The sequence below is a fragment of the Primulina tabacum genome, chromosome 1 (assembly GCF_025594145.1).
Source record: "Primulina tabacum isolate GXHZ01 chromosome 1, ASM2559414v2, whole genome shotgun sequence".
Lineage (NCBI taxonomy): Eukaryota > Viridiplantae > Streptophyta > Magnoliopsida > Lamiales > Gesneriaceae > Primulina > Primulina tabacum.
The window spans coordinates 46,486,841-46,502,259 of NC_134550.1; the positions used below are offsets into that span (position 1 = coordinate 46,486,841).

At 34.0% G+C, this 15,419-nt stretch overlaps 2 protein-coding genes across 2 annotated transcripts; both read left to right on the forward strand.

Annotated features, from left to right (window-relative positions):
* Positions 1–672: 672 nt before the first annotated feature.
* Positions 673–1,846, forward strand: LOC142510485 (uncharacterized). The gene is made up of 4 exons (XM_075619614.1): positions 673–823; positions 886–1,063; positions 1,342–1,541; positions 1,635–1,846. The coding sequence occupies exons 1-4, from the start codon at positions 673–675 to the stop codon at positions 1,844–1,846; spliced, it is 741 nt and encodes a 246-aa protein (XP_075475729.1).
* An 8,284-nt stretch (positions 1,847–10,130) lies between these two features.
* On the forward strand, positions 10,131–11,608 carry LOC142544951 (protein LIGHT-DEPENDENT SHORT HYPOCOTYLS 3-like). The gene has a single exon (XM_075651955.1). The coding sequence runs from the start codon at positions 10,786–10,788 to the stop codon at positions 11,353–11,355; it is 570 nt and encodes a 189-aa protein (XP_075508070.1). The 5' UTR covers positions 10,131–10,785; the 3' UTR covers positions 11,356–11,608.
* Positions 11,609–15,419: the final 3,811 nt, after the last annotated feature.

Here is a 15,419-nt window from a genome sequence, read left to right on the forward strand (position 1 = left end):
GCATACATCCATGTTAGATCAAAGTCTAACCGGACGGACTTCCATGGACGTTATGTTGAAAATTTGGATCAAAATTATGTCTCATGAATGTGGGAGTGTTTTTTGATTCTCCACATTCCTGAGTTAGTTGTGGCTCATTATTGTGGAAGTGTCCTTTGACTTTCCATATTTTTAATTGAAAAGTTTTGGCTTTTCATATTCTTGAGTTAATGGGAAGATTATTTGAGTTAATTAATCTTGCATGACTCTTGGTGTGCATTTTAGGACTTATAAATAGTGTGTTCATTCCCTCATTTCAAACACATGAAAATCTTATTTTTTTCATGCATTCTCATACATTTCATATTGTTAACTTTCCATTTGTCCTCCACTAAATTTTAGTGATAAAGTGAATGTACGTTTTCAGTTCGCCGTAGTAGTGTCTCGTGCTAAGTCACTGCTGGTTGTTCCATTGTATCATGGGAAATAGATGTTCAAGACGATCCTCGAAGCACATACAAGATGAGACTAATCTGTTTTAAGGACACTGTACTTCGTACAGACCTCGGTTTGGTTTACTTTAAGCTTTGCTCTACTTTGTTTTCTTCACCATTTAGTTTACTGTACTTTATCGTTCGACATATTGTGCAACAAACTTAAAATAAATTACTCATTACATGGTTTGTTTCAGATATGGCTACTGAAACAGACGTGTTGAAGGAAACTGGTTATGTTGTCCCTCATGCCACTGTGACGCCTCAATTTGCCCCACGTGCTGCTGCTGTTGCTGTGCCGGCTACTCACGGCGAAAAACCTGAGAAGTTCACTGGTGTGGACTTCAAAGGTGGCAGCAGAAGATGCTGTTCTACTTGACGATGTTGAACCTGGCCAGATTCCTGTCTGAAGATGCTCAAAAACTCAAAGAGGGTGAGGGAGATGTTGAATATGTTAGTGCGGTAGAGGCATGGAATCATTCTGATTTCTTATGCCGAAACTATGTGCTAAACGGATTAGCCGATTCGCTCTACAACGTGTTTTGCGAAAAGAAAACGGCTAAAGAGCTATGGGAATCCCTTGACAGAAAGTAAAAAACCGAGGATGCCAGGAGCCAAGAAGTTTCTTGTTGGTCGCTTTCTGGACTTTAAAATGGTGGATTCAAAGCCGGTTATTAGCCAAGTTCAAGAACTCTAAGTGATTCTTCACAAGATTCACGGTGAGGGGATAACTTTGATCGAATCATTCAAGTGGCTTCTATAAGTGAAAAGCTACCACCAGCTTGGAAGGATTTCAAAATTATTTGGAACACAAACGCAAAGGAGATGAATGTTGAAGAGCTCATTGTTTGACTTTGCATCGTGGAAGACAACAAGAGTTCAGAAAGACGATTATTTCTCCTGTTGCTGCTAAGATAAATGTTGTTGAGCATGATCAAAGCTCGAAAAAGATAACATTTTCCACCTCCAACAAAAAGTTGAACCTGAGACCCAAGGGAGGAATTTCGAAGAAAAGGTTATCTGGAAAATGTTACAACTATGATGATATGGGTCACAAGGCCTCTGAATGTAAGAATCCGAAGAGAAACCGAGAGGCAAATGTGGTAGAGAACATTTCTCAGGAGGTTTCGAACATGAATCTCTATACTGTAATATCATAAGTTAATCTGGTGGGTTCGAACTCAAGGGAGTGGTGGATCGACACTGGTGCCACTCGCCATGTTTGCTCGAACAATGAGATGTTTGCTACTCTTGAGGAATCAGAGAATGGGGAAAAGCTTTTCATGGGAAATTCCGCTACTTCTGAAATTAAGGGTCAAGGAAAAGTTGTTCTAAAGATGACATCTGGAAAAGAACTGACTCTAACAATGTGATGTATGTACCTGACATCCGCAAGAATTTGGTGTCCAGGTCGCTTCTTAACAAGCATGGTTTCCGCATTGTCTTTGAGTCAGATAAGGTTGTTTTGTCGAAAAGTGGAATGTTTGTAGGCAAATGTTATGTTTGTAATGGATTATTCAAACTCAATGTAATGGCTATTAAGCATGTGATTAACAAAGTTAATACTTTTACTTACTTGCTTGAGTCTTCTTGTTTGTGGCATGGTAGACTTTGACACGTTAATTATGATACAATTCATAGAGTAATTAACATGAAAAGCATTCATGCATTCCAAATTGATAAACAACACAAATGTGAAACTAGTGTTGAAGCAAAACTAACGAGATCATCTTTTCGAACAATTGAAAAATATAGTGAACCACTTGATCTAATTCACAGTGATATATGTGATTTAAAAGGTGTACAAACTCGTGGTAGAAATAAATACTTCATTATTTTTGTTGACGATATCACAAATTTTTGTTATGTGTATCTCCTTAAAAGTTAGGATGAAGCTATTGACAAATTTGTCCAATATAAGAGTGAAGTTGAAAACCAACTTAGCAAGAAAATTAAGGTGCTAAGAAGTGATCATGGAGGTCAATATGAATCACCATATGCTGAGTTTTGTACTCAACACAATATCAAATATGAAAGAACTGCACCTTATTCTCCTCAGCAAAATGGCATTGCAGAGAGAAAGAATCGCACCTTGAAAGAAATGATGAATGCATTGTTATTAAGTTCTGATTTACCACAAAACGTGTGGGGATAACCTGTTCTAACAGCGAATTACCTTTTAAATAAGGTGCCCCGAAAGAAGCAAGATAAAAGTCCATACGAGTTATGGAAATGTAGAAGACCTTCCTACCAATACTTGCGAGTGTGGGGTGTCTTGCGAAGGTTGCAGTACCCACTTCGAAGAAAGTAAAGATAAGACCAAAAACTGTTTATTGCATTTTTATTGGATATGCTCAAAACAGCAGCGCTTATTCTTGTCACGAATCTCAAATATCTGATATTCACAAGAATACGATAATGGAATCAAAAAATGCTTCGTTCTTTGAACACATGTTTCCATGCAAATTTAAAGAAGAACCAAGTTCTTCCAAAAGATTATATGAGGAAATCGAAAGAGAACAAGAGCTTGATCAAGATATTGAACCTAGACGTAGCAAGAGAGCTAAAACTGAGAAATCCTTTGGTCTGGATTTCATCACTTTCATGATGGAAAGTGAACCTCAAAGCTTCAAGGAAACAATGAGTTCATCTGAGGGACCTTTGTGGAAAGAGGGTATCAATTCCGAAATGGATTCAATTTTACAAAACCATATGTGAGAATTAGTAAATGTTCCTCTGGGAAACAAACTACTAGGCTGTAAATGAGTTTTCAAAAGGAAAATGAAATCAAATGGAACCATAGATAAATATAAAGTCAGATTGGTAATCAAAGGTTACCATCAACGTGTAGAGCTTGATTAATTTGACACATATTCTCATGTATCGAGAATAACCTCTATTCGTATGATACTCGCAATTGTCGCATTGCGAAATCTTGAATTACATCAAATAGACGTAAAGACAGTTTTTCTAAATAGAGATTTAGAAGAGGAAAATTTACATGGAACAACCTGAAGGATTTTCTACGACTTGGCAAGCAAACAAGGTTTGTAAATTGGTGAAATCTTTATATGGCTTAAAACAAGCACCAAAGCAATGACACCAAAAATTTGATAAAGCCGTGATAGAAAGTGGATTTAAATTCAGTGAAATTGACAAATTTGTATACATAAAAAACACTGAAAATGGATATGTCATTTTATGTCTTTACGTAGATGATATACTTATCATTGGTAGTAATGATAAGATGATCAAATCCACCAAAAAGTTATTGAACTCAAGATTTGACATGAAACATTTGGGCTTAGCCGATGTAATCTTTGAAATTAAAATTCATAGAACATCAGAAGGGCTAATTCTAAGTTAGTCACATTATGTTGACAAAATATTTGAGAAATTCAATAATGATGACTCTGCATTGACTAGAACCCCGATAGATACCAGTCAGCATCTATCAAAGAATCGAGGTGAGAGTATGTCTCAATTAGAATACTCTCGAGTCATTGAAAGTCTGATGTACTTAATGAGTTGTACAAGACCAGACATAGCTTATGCAGTAAGCAAATTGAGTAGATTCACGAGTAATCTAGGAGTTGAACACCGGAAAGCAATTATCAGATTGCTAAGATACTTAAGGTACACTCGTGATCATGGGCTGCACTATACTAGATACCCTGCTTTTATTGAAGGATACAGTGATGCATGAAAAACTCAAAATCTACAAGTGGATTTGTATTCACTTTAAGAGGTGCAACAATTACGTAGAAATCTTCTAAACAAACTGTAATAGTAATATCCACGATGGAATCTGAGTTTATAGCTCTTGACAAGTGTGCTGAAGAGGCTGAATGGCTGCGTCACTTCGTAGAAGATATTCGTGGATGGGAAAAACCAGTGCCGGCTATATATATACATTGTGATAGCCGATTTGCAATTGGAAGGGCCAAAATAAAATGTATAACTGGTAAGTCTAGGCATATACGTTGTAGACACAATACCATTAGACAACTACTCTCAACTGGAGTTATCCCTGTTGACTACGTAAAGTCAAAGGATAATATAGCGAATCCGCTAACCAAGGGATTAAACAAAGAATTAGTTGCGAAAATGTCTAGGGGAATGGGGCTCAAGCCTATAGAATAAATTGGTGTGAAGGAAAACCCAACCTACGCTGACTGGAGATCCCAAGAACTAGGTTTAATGGGACAACCTAATCGCACATGATTTGGTATATCACTGTGGGGGTTATCCCTAGCCCATTCCTGTTATGAAACAGTGAATGTTGAGGATAAGTGTATGGCTTTTAATGATTCTGATGAGAAGAATATAGAATCACCTATGTGAGAGAGAGAAGTGGGGCTCCTTCGAAGGAATTTTAAGGCTCAATTCTAGACCCTCTCGCAGAACCAGGCTTGCGTTCATGGCCAAAACGAACACAATCATGAGAACTGAATAGTATCAGGGAGAGTCTAGTTTGAAGTATAACTTAATTTACATAAACTGCAGAACAGTTCAAGGACATCATGTCTACTGGTCAGCTAGTAAAGCAAATATATTTCATAAGGGAAGTTTCAAAGGGTAACACATACCTATCCTATGCAGGATTTAGGTATAGAACTTTGTCACCAAGATTTGTATCAATTTTCATTCATGTGGAGGATTATTGGAAATTTGAATCAAAATTTTGTCTCATGAATGTGAGAGTGTTTTTTGGCTCTCCACATTCTTGAGTTAGTTGTGGCTCATTATTGTGGAAGTGTCTTTTGACTTTCTATATTCTTGAGTTAATTGAAGAGTTTTGGCTCTTCATATTATTGAGTTAATGAGAAGATTAATTGAGTTAATTAATCTTACATGACTCTTGGTGTGCATTTTAGGACTTATAAATAGTGTGTTCATTTTCTCATTTCAAATACATGAAAATCTTATCTCTTTCAAGCATTCTCATACATTTATTCATTTAAAAAATACATGTATTTTTTGTGGCTAGTATATAATGACAAATGATTAATCATAAAATGATATAATGACATGATATTTTGTGAAATGTGAAAAATACATGTTTTTTTTTTAATTTACTAATCATAACTCGATATAATGAAGAGATTTTTTGTGAAATGTGAAAATATATATATTTTTTCAAAAAATATATATACTTTTTCCAAAATTTTTTTTAAAAAAATTAACTGTTTTTTCGGGTACCCGACTGTCGGGTACCCGAAAATACCCGATCATTTCGGGTACCCGATAATCGGGTACCAGAAATTATCGGGTTGGTGTCAGGTAGTAAAATTTACTACTCGATTTGTCGGGTACCCGAAATTTCAGATACCCTAACCCGAAAACCCGACCCGCGCCCACCCCTAAGCGAAGGTACGTTTTCAGTTCGCCGTAGTAGTGCCTCGTGCTAACGTCACTGCTGGTTGTTCCATTGTATCCTGGGAAACAGACGTTCAAGACGATCCTCGAAGCACATACATGATGTGACGAATCTGTTTTAAGGACATTGTACTTCGTACAGGCCTCGATTTGATTTACTTTAAGGTTTGCTCTACTGTGTTTTCTTCAGCATTTAGTTTACTGATTTTTATAAAGTTTATTGTACTTTATCGTTCGACATATTGTGCAACACGTTATTGTTTCGAAACCATCACGCCAGCTGCATCCGATGATATTAGGGGCATACGTCCATATTCCGCGATCGATTACATTTTTATGAATAATTATAAGTTTAAATTCACGGCGAGTTTGAATACAGAAGTTGTAACTTAAAAAAAACATTTCAATAAGTTCAGTTTTTTTTAAGTAAACAAAACAGTTTTGGCATTTAGATTAATGTTTGTATTTATTTTTAAATAGAAATAAAAGTAAAAGTGGATTTAAAAGTCGGAAATTTTAGCTTCTAAAAACACACTAAAAAACAGTTTTTTTTTAATCAATCGATTTGTTTTTAAAGTTGTTCTAGTTGCAAAACCAAATAAAGATTGTAATTTTGAGAATTTTATGCTTTTATACATATGAGAATTAATGCATCGGACTTAAATTTATCATGTTTATGTATTATTTTATCTATTATCGGTTTGAGAAAATTATAATTACACTAAAGATAAAAAACGCTTTTTCACGCTTAAACACGTGCTAATCTCGCTTAAGCTTGAAAAACTTGGAGCTCATCATCCGCGCTACAGGACGCTTCAAGCTTTTTAGAACCTTGCTTTTTCTTGGATATTAGAATATTTTATATGATTTTTAGTTCTTATTCTATTATTACTGTGTATTGTAATAGTCTAATTATATTGAAATTTTATTTATTGTATATGTTATCCAAATAAAAATATCTACAAGTCTATATATAACCCAAAAAAATTAGGTTTCTTTATAAGTAATAAAATTATGTAACGTATATAAGTATTTTAATATATGATTTTTCTTATAATTATTGTAGTTCTCAGTCAAATAAAATGTTTATTCAATTTTTTTTTTATCAAATATCAATTTCTATTTTATAAAAAAATTACAATATGTGATGCACTATTTCACCATAAACTCATAATTAGTCATCCAAATTAGCCCAAACCGAAATTCATGGTTTGGTTAAAGAAATTTCATGATTTTTTTTGGTTTAAAATTTGTAAAACCAATAAGTAAAACCAATAAAATATGATTTGGTTTAAATTTTTATATAAAACTGAACCAAACTGTAGTTAAATACCCCTATATCTAATCACCTTAGTATCATTAAAAAGAGAAATTACATTTTTGTCATGTTATTTGCATGTTTATCACTTTCGGTGTTGTCGATCTTAGTCTACTAATTTGTATTTTTTTCAATATAGTCATTTTTATCGGAACATTGTCGTGGCGTCAGGAAAATTATAATGTGACACCCGAAAATATTGATGTGAGGACATATATTGTTAATGTATCTAATTTCACATGCATTCACACCGGGTGAAAAGAACTTAAATCGATCCACAAAAAATGCAAGGTAGCATATTAAGATCACGAATTCACTGATAATGCGATCAAAAATAAATAAAAAAAAATGCAAGTTACAAGACCAAAACCATAAATTCTGTATTAAAAAAATTTGAAAATTGTCTTAAGAAATACATATTATTTGTGTTATACAGATTCATGCATTTGCGTAGTAGATCATACAATGTATCATGGCTTGGTACCACAAGAAAGGGACATCAAAATATTTTCACCTCAGAATTAGAGCTCTCTCCATGATAGTATGTTCAAGAAACTGAGACATCAGCAAACTCATGTTTCAAATACTAAGAGAAAATATTCTTAAATCAATTAATTCTAGCACCCCCATCACCACACACAAAATCAATTGATAATGGTTTAAAGATTGTTTGAATTATTTCATAACAAATGTATTATTTTTCAAAATTTATTGTCTAATCTGTGTTTTTTGTCTTTTATATCGTCAAATTTCAGTTTTAATTAATTACTTTTATATTGATTTTTTTTTGTCATTTTTCCATATGATATCGACATGACAGTTACGTATACATCATCGTATCAATATTTCCAATGAAAAAACTAAAATTGTGATACCAAGGCAGAATTTTCACGATACAAAAGAGCCAAAATCGCAAAACATGCTGACCGGAGAATTTTTATATATAAAAAAATGGAAAACGTAATAATTTAAAATAAATATATCTAGTTAGGGATGAGTCTGTTTCCGAATGAGACAGGCCAATCGCGTGTACGCAAAGCGCTACATAAGTCTTCATCTTTGACCATAATACACAATTAAATGCTCAAAAAAAAAAAAACAGTACTGGTATTTCAGATTAATTAAATCACATTAAATGAAAAAGCTAAATAAATCAGGTTTAATCTTTATTCCATATAGAGAAATTCTCCTCGAGTTTCTGCGAATGTATCGCATTTTAATGAAAGTCGAGATCACTTGTTGATGATCCAAAAACTAAAATCGCACTTGGAAAAGAAACGCTCAATATCAAGAAGTCTTGTGTGTGATTCAATAATTAAAACCAACTGGCCTAATAATTTGTTTGACAGAAAATTTGATGAAAAATATAGCTGGGAGGAAAGTGACGAAGCACCTTTCTTGAAAATGGTTTTGAGAATTGGCAAAATAAAAAAAAAAAAAAAAGGTTCCATTTATCCTCCTGTTAACTCAACACCTTCATATTATGTATCAGATTTCTCGAGAAAGGAACTGATTTCACTCTCTTTTTATAGAAATCCACACTGTTGTCAAGTCTTCCACCATGACTGCCACAGTGCTGCATTTAAATTTGTAACTTAGTCTTAGGATAAGTTAGGCAACAAAAATAAATTCGCATCAAGGGTACAAACAGCAAATACTATATATATATATATATATTGATTTTATTTAATTTTTTTCCCCTAAAAGTGAGAGGCTCAATCAATATTGTCCACAAAACGATGATATTTATTGATGTAAGATAGTTATCGACATTAAATTGTTTGAAATTATAATTTGAAAGGTGTAGTTTTTTTAAAATTTTATAATTGAGTTTATTTTATGACTGAACAGATGAAAATATTTACTATTTTATTAATATGTTAGTTTAAAAAATAGTGCATATTCTTTCTGTCCCTTGTTTAGTGTAGTGATGTTATTAATTAATTTATTTAATTAATATTAAATTTTATATAATAAAATATAAGGATCAGTTAGTCCTGTGAATTTTTTCAGTAAATTTATGGAAACTATAGTTTTTTTATTAAAAAAAATTGACATGATATATAATATTAAAAGAGAGATGGATTGACAATTGTTGATGATGAAATTTAAGACCATTTTTGTCATGAAAAAGGATCGGAACGACACAAAGCATGTACTTTCATTAAAATTAGAGATTAATTAAAGCTCATTCTAAAAAATTAAAAACGTATATATATGGAGCTTAATTAGATGGTAAAGATTATTAAAAAGAAAATCTTGAATTTGATATATATACACCAGAAGTGAGAATCCAGCCTCCGGGCAAAAATTTAAATTAATGAAAAAAAGACGCAGACTCTTTCAAACTTTTTCATAATTAAACGTCACCAAAATAATTGAAAACCAAACTGTTTGGCTAAAAACTTGTGAGAGATGATCTCGCGAGTCGTATTTTGTGAGACAGGATCTCTTATTTGAGTCATCCATGAAAAAATATTATTTTTTATGCTAAGAGTATTACTTTTTATTGTGAATATTGGTAGGCTTGATCTGTTTCACAAATAAAGATTCGCGAGACCGTCTCACAAGATACCTACTCAACTATTTGTGGCGATATCTTTAGTCATCGTTCAGCCGGCGATATGAAAAGATAAACTGATAAAAAATGATAATACAACTATTTTTTTGGCTTCCATATTTATAGTAAAACTTAACCGGAAAAAGATAATGAAATGATATCGATCTCATCATTCTCACAAAACGATACCGTAAAATCGAGAAATCTTGCATCTATATATATATTTCATTGTTTGATGGGAAATAATTTTTAAATTAATTGTTTGACGCAAAGGTCAAAAAGCATTTTACCCTTTTGATATAAATATTCCTTGAAGTACCAGGTTAGTTTGTAATTTAAATTAAAAAGTAATTAAAATCAAATTGTAAAGAGAGAGATAAAAGTTCAAAAAATTTACCCGTTTTAACATTTACCTATTTTCTTGTCTGCATCTTCACCCACTGTCTCCCTCTTTCCATTTCCACATAAAACCCTAGCATTCAACAGTCTCTTTCTCCCATGAGCATGAACAACAGTTCAGTGAGAAATATATGAAAATTCCGTGACAGAGAGTCCCCTATTTTCGGAAAATTCATCCTTAAAATGCACCAACCCATCGTTTCTTTAGTATTTGCTCAAACAAAGTATAATAACACTACTCCACCAATCTCTTCTATCTTATCTTTCATCTATCCTATCAATCTTTACTCCATAAAAATGGTTGTCTCCTGATGTATCAATCATGATATAAAAACCCGATTTTCTTCCGTCTCTACTGAGCTTTCTGTTTTAGTGCTGAATTCAATGTCCTTTTCTGTGTTTGGAAAAGTCTAGGTTTTATCATCATGTCAAATGCATAAGTAAATGGTTGATTAATTGTTGCGTATTCTCTCTTTCTTGCTTTGATTTGCAATTCTGAAACCATATGAGGAGAAATATTGAAGCTGGTGGTGTTGATCTGGATAAAGTCTTTCTTTTAACTTGTTCTTCAGGAAGCAAGCTGAGAGGGTATTAGATATTATATTGCCTTAAGTTGAAGATTATTCTTGGTTTCTTGATTGGATTTCTGTTGGTTTATGGATTCATCGTCGTTACAAGAAATGGAAAACTCCAACTCCGAGAACAGCATGAACACCTGCAACAACACTTCCTCCTCAGCCGGAGCTTCGTCTTCCGGCTCCACAGTCAGCCGCTACGAGAACCAGAAACGCCGAGACTGGAACACATTCGGCCAGTATTTGCGCAACCACCGCCCGCCACTCTCCCTCAGCCGCTGCAGCGGCGCGCACGTGCTGGAGTTCCTCCGATACCTCGACCAGTTCGGCAAAACCAAAGTCCACAACCAAGTCTGCCCGTTCTACGGCCATCCCCACCCGCCTGCCCCCTGCCCCTGCCCGCTCCGCCAGGCCTGGGGCAGCCTCGACGCACTCATCGGCCGTCTCCGTGCCGCTTACGAGGAAAATGGAGGCAAGACGGAGACAAACCCTTTCGGAAGTCGATCTGTACGTCTTTACCTCCGAGAGGTGCGTGATCTACAATCAAAAGCCAGAGGGGTTAGTTATGAAAAGAAAAAGCGGAAGCGACCGCCACAACAGCTGACCACGCCGCCACCAGCCCAGCCGCAAGCACCAGATGAAGGCTCATAATTATGAACATGATGAATTCCTGGTAAAAAACAAAAAAACAAGAAGAAATCTGCCATCACTGTTGGGCCAATTTCGATGATCGTACAACGATCTTTACATTCTGTACTTCCTTTCTAGATCCATCTTAGGGTTAAATTTTCATCCAGTTTCATCAAGAACGGATGTTAATCAATCAAGATCATTGCGGGTTGCTTTCCTTGAAACTAGTAAAACCGAAGCAGTGATAGAAATCATTATCAGTAGTTTCAGACAAGTAACAGTACTCGCTCCTTTCATTTTCGTCTGTTCAACTAATTTACCAGCTTTACTGTCTGAATAATTAAAACTTCTGCCTGTTTGAACATGTGAATTGGAAGTGTTCCACCTCAAATTTATACCATGCATGCACTTATTATATATTTTCGTATCGAATTTGAATTCCCTTTTGCATGCAATTTTAATGGGATAACAATATACTCAAGTAGATTCAGTTTATATATATATATATATAAAATAAATTTGAGACGAAAACCCTTTCATCCCATTCACCTTTACGAAACTAATTAAACAAGAAAATAATGTACACTTTGTTAAAAAATTGTAGCATTCAATCTTTTGAATTGTTTAAAGAATCTGTACCATGTAGTTAGATTAGGCACATGGTTTTTTTTTAAAATTTTTTTTGTTTGAAAATTCGCGTATAGAAATCTATAGTTAGATATCCGTCCATTGAAAAGGACAAAGACAAAATTCAATCTCTTTCTTTTTAATTTCTTCCAACATTTATGACAGTTTTTCATGTTGAACATGGAATACTATCATTAAAGCGAGCTTGACATGTTTGAAAAACTTATTAATCTTTTTAGAAATATAATATAAAGTTTCACCAATTTGGCCGACAACAAGCATATAATCAGCCATATCCACACACACGTACGTGTGTGTGTGTGTGTGTGTGATCAGAGATCATTTTGTAGATGGCTTAATTAATTTATAAGAATAAGGAGTCACTACTTATTTCAATTATTATTTATGCAAATTTAATTTAATTTTTGTCTCAATCTAAAAATATTATTTTCAATTTACTGCCTTTTTACGTGTATGTATATACAAAACCATAATATATACGTGGGAATAATATATTAGTGTGCATAATTTCTTAGAATTTTTATTTGAAATTATTAGGATATTCTTGGATTTCTTTGGTTCGTTACTTAAGAAGTCTATTTTTAGCATTTTATCATATCCTCCCGACAAAAATCTTAATGTAGTTAAAAAAAATATGTATACTTGTACGTTGTTTTTGTTGAGGAATTAAATTGTTCCCGTGGTATGAAGAAAATGATTATTAATATTAATTAAACCTGCAACTTTATACATGTATTTTAGCTTTGAATTTGAGTCTTAATCTGCTATTTCTTTCCTTTCTATTTTTAATTTTTAATCCTTAGTACACGGTGCTGATGGGGCACTGACGTGACACTAACATGATTTTGTTGGTGTCTGCACATCAGGATAGCCAATTAAGAAAGAGTAAAATTGAAAAAAATTGAAAAATATACTATTAAAACTGAAATTGGATAAAATAGAATACCTAAATCATAACAAACTAAAATATAATATCAAAACTAAAAATTTCACTTAATAACTTATTAAAGGCAGATCATTTCAGTATATCTCAAAATTATGAAGGATATTATAGTAATAATATAAATAAATCTTGCTACGATATATAATAAAATGGACAATTTTGATATGATATTCACCCACCGTGTTCATCTATGTGTCTACCATTGAGGTGATAATCTCCTATTAGATGTACTTTTTTTATACGTTTTATTACATTCAATAGGTGAGTATGACTTTGACGGTGGACACGATAGATGAGCATCATATCACTTTCCATATAATAAATACATTATATATAAACTATAGGTTTGGTCTTAATAAAGTTTTGGATATTACAAGATGAGTTAGATGTCAATATTAAGATCCAATGGCTTAAATTCTATAATATCGTCAGTAATAAAATGTGCTGATTATAATTGAATAGCCAGAAATTTTCGAATAATTCAATTGATCATGCATGCTTTGATTGTTGGGGAAAACCCATAAACCGCAGAATCAATCATGATAAATCATCAAGGAATTTGACTGAAAACTTAAGCGGAAGCGTACCTGAAGCCATAATCCTGAATTCTTTAGAACGTGTCTTGATCTTCCAGATCTACGCGCTCTTTCCTTGAGAGAATCTTTTAGTTTCTCTTCAGAACTATTTTCTTAATGGGGGAGAGAATAGTGAAAGTGATAACGCGAGATCTGGGGACCATGACCCATATTTATAGATAATATTTATCAATATCTTCTGATATTTCTATTTTAGTCCATCATAAAAACAGAAATTACACTTATGTCTCTACACATTAAAGGCTCACAGCCCATTAGATACATTAAAGCCCAATAACCCGAAACATTAATTGATCACTTTATTTTGGGCTTAACTTAATAGACAACCCACAATACATAATTATTCACATATAAGCTCATATAAATAAATTGATCCAACAATCTCCCACTTGGGCTATATGTGCAACTTTATAATTATGTTTGTGAAAATAACCTTATGAGCTCAAAATTGTTGTCATTCCGAAATGCATCTATAACCAATCTGGTCCATCAATCACATCAACATAGGATCAAAGCAGCCTTCGCTACACTCAAGGTAACTAAACCCATCAATGGTCACTTATGCCAACACAACTGAATGACATGGATCATGAAGTGGATGTGTAGCATGGAAATTTCATGCAATGTGACCGTAATATGCCTATTTCCAACTGGTCCTCCCTTTAACCTTATTGAGATCAAACTTTAAATCATAATCAGAGTGTGACTTAACTTGAAATTTATTTCTAGCAGAAAATAAATTTACATAACTGTAACTGAAAATGTCTACAACTGAAAAGCATTTAAAATAGCAAACTCCCACTAAAACTGGATTTTCTCAATTGACATAACACCCATACTAGCAGTGTGCTCATGAAACTGTTTGGGTGGTAGTCCCTTAGTAAGCGGATCCGCAACCATGGAGTTTGTACCGATATGCTCAATAGACAACTTTCCACTCTGAATTCTTTCTTTAACAACCAGAAACTTGATGTCAATGTGTTTTGACTTCGTCGAGCTCCTGTTGTTATTGGAATACATAACTGCTGATTTATTGTCACAATGTAATCTTAGTGGCCTTTCAATGCCATCAACAATGCGCAGTCCCGTGACAAAATTTTGCAGCCATATTCCATGATTGGATGCCTCATAACACGCTACAGACTCAGCTGCCATGGTGGAAGAGGCTATAAGTGACTGTTTAGTACTCTTCCAGGAAATGGCACCTCCAGCAAGGAGATAGATGTAGCTCGACGTAGATTTCATACTATCTTGGCATCCAGCAAAATCGGAGTCAGTATACCCAATGATCTCAAGCTGATCCAACCTCTGATATATGAGCATGTAATCTTTTGTTCTCTGTAGGTACCGTAAACCCCTTTTGACTGCTTTCCAATGTTCCACTCCTGGATTACTTAAATATCATCCCAACATTCCTGTCACGTACGCAATATCTGGACGTGTACAAACCTGAGCATACATCAGACTCCCCACTGCAGATGCATAGGGAACCTTCTGCATTTCTTTTTCCTCAAAATCATTCTTTGGGTATTGTTTGAGACTAAATTTGTCTCCCTTAGCCACTGGGGTATCCGTTGGTTTACAATCTTGCATCCCGTATCGCTTGAGAACTTTCTCGATATAGCCTTTCTGAGATAATCCAAGAATACCCCGAGAACGATCCCGATGTATCTGAATACCCAGTACAAAAGATGCATCACCAAGATCCTTCATCTCAAAATTCTTAGCTAGAAATCTCTTGGTTTCATGCAACAACTCTATATCGTTGCTAGCGAGCAGAATGTCATCAACATATAAAACCAGAAAAATATGCTTACTCCCATTGAACTTATGGTACACACAATCATCGACCAAATTCATCTCAAAACCAAACGAGATGATCACTTGATGAAATTTGA

What these genes read in the sequence shown, in the direction of transcription:
- LOC142510485 (XM_075619614.1), top strand. Translation starts at nt 673, where the DNA reads ATGGCTACTGAAACAGACGTGTTGAAGGAAACTGGTTATGTTGTCCCT. An exon ending in CACTGGTGTGGACTTCAAAG is followed by an intron (nt 824 to 885) that starts GTGGCAGCAGAA and finishes TCCTGTCTGAAG; the next exon opens with ATGCTCAAAAACTCAAAGAG. An exon ending in TGGGAATCCCTTGACAGAAA is followed by an intron (nt 1,064 to 1,341) that starts GTAAAAAACCGA and finishes GCATCGTGGAAG; the next exon opens with ACAACAAGAGTTCAGAAAGA.
- LOC142544951 (XM_075651955.1), top strand. Translation starts at nt 10,786, where the DNA reads ATGGATTCATCGTCGTTACAAGAAATGGAAAACTCCAACTCCGAGAAC.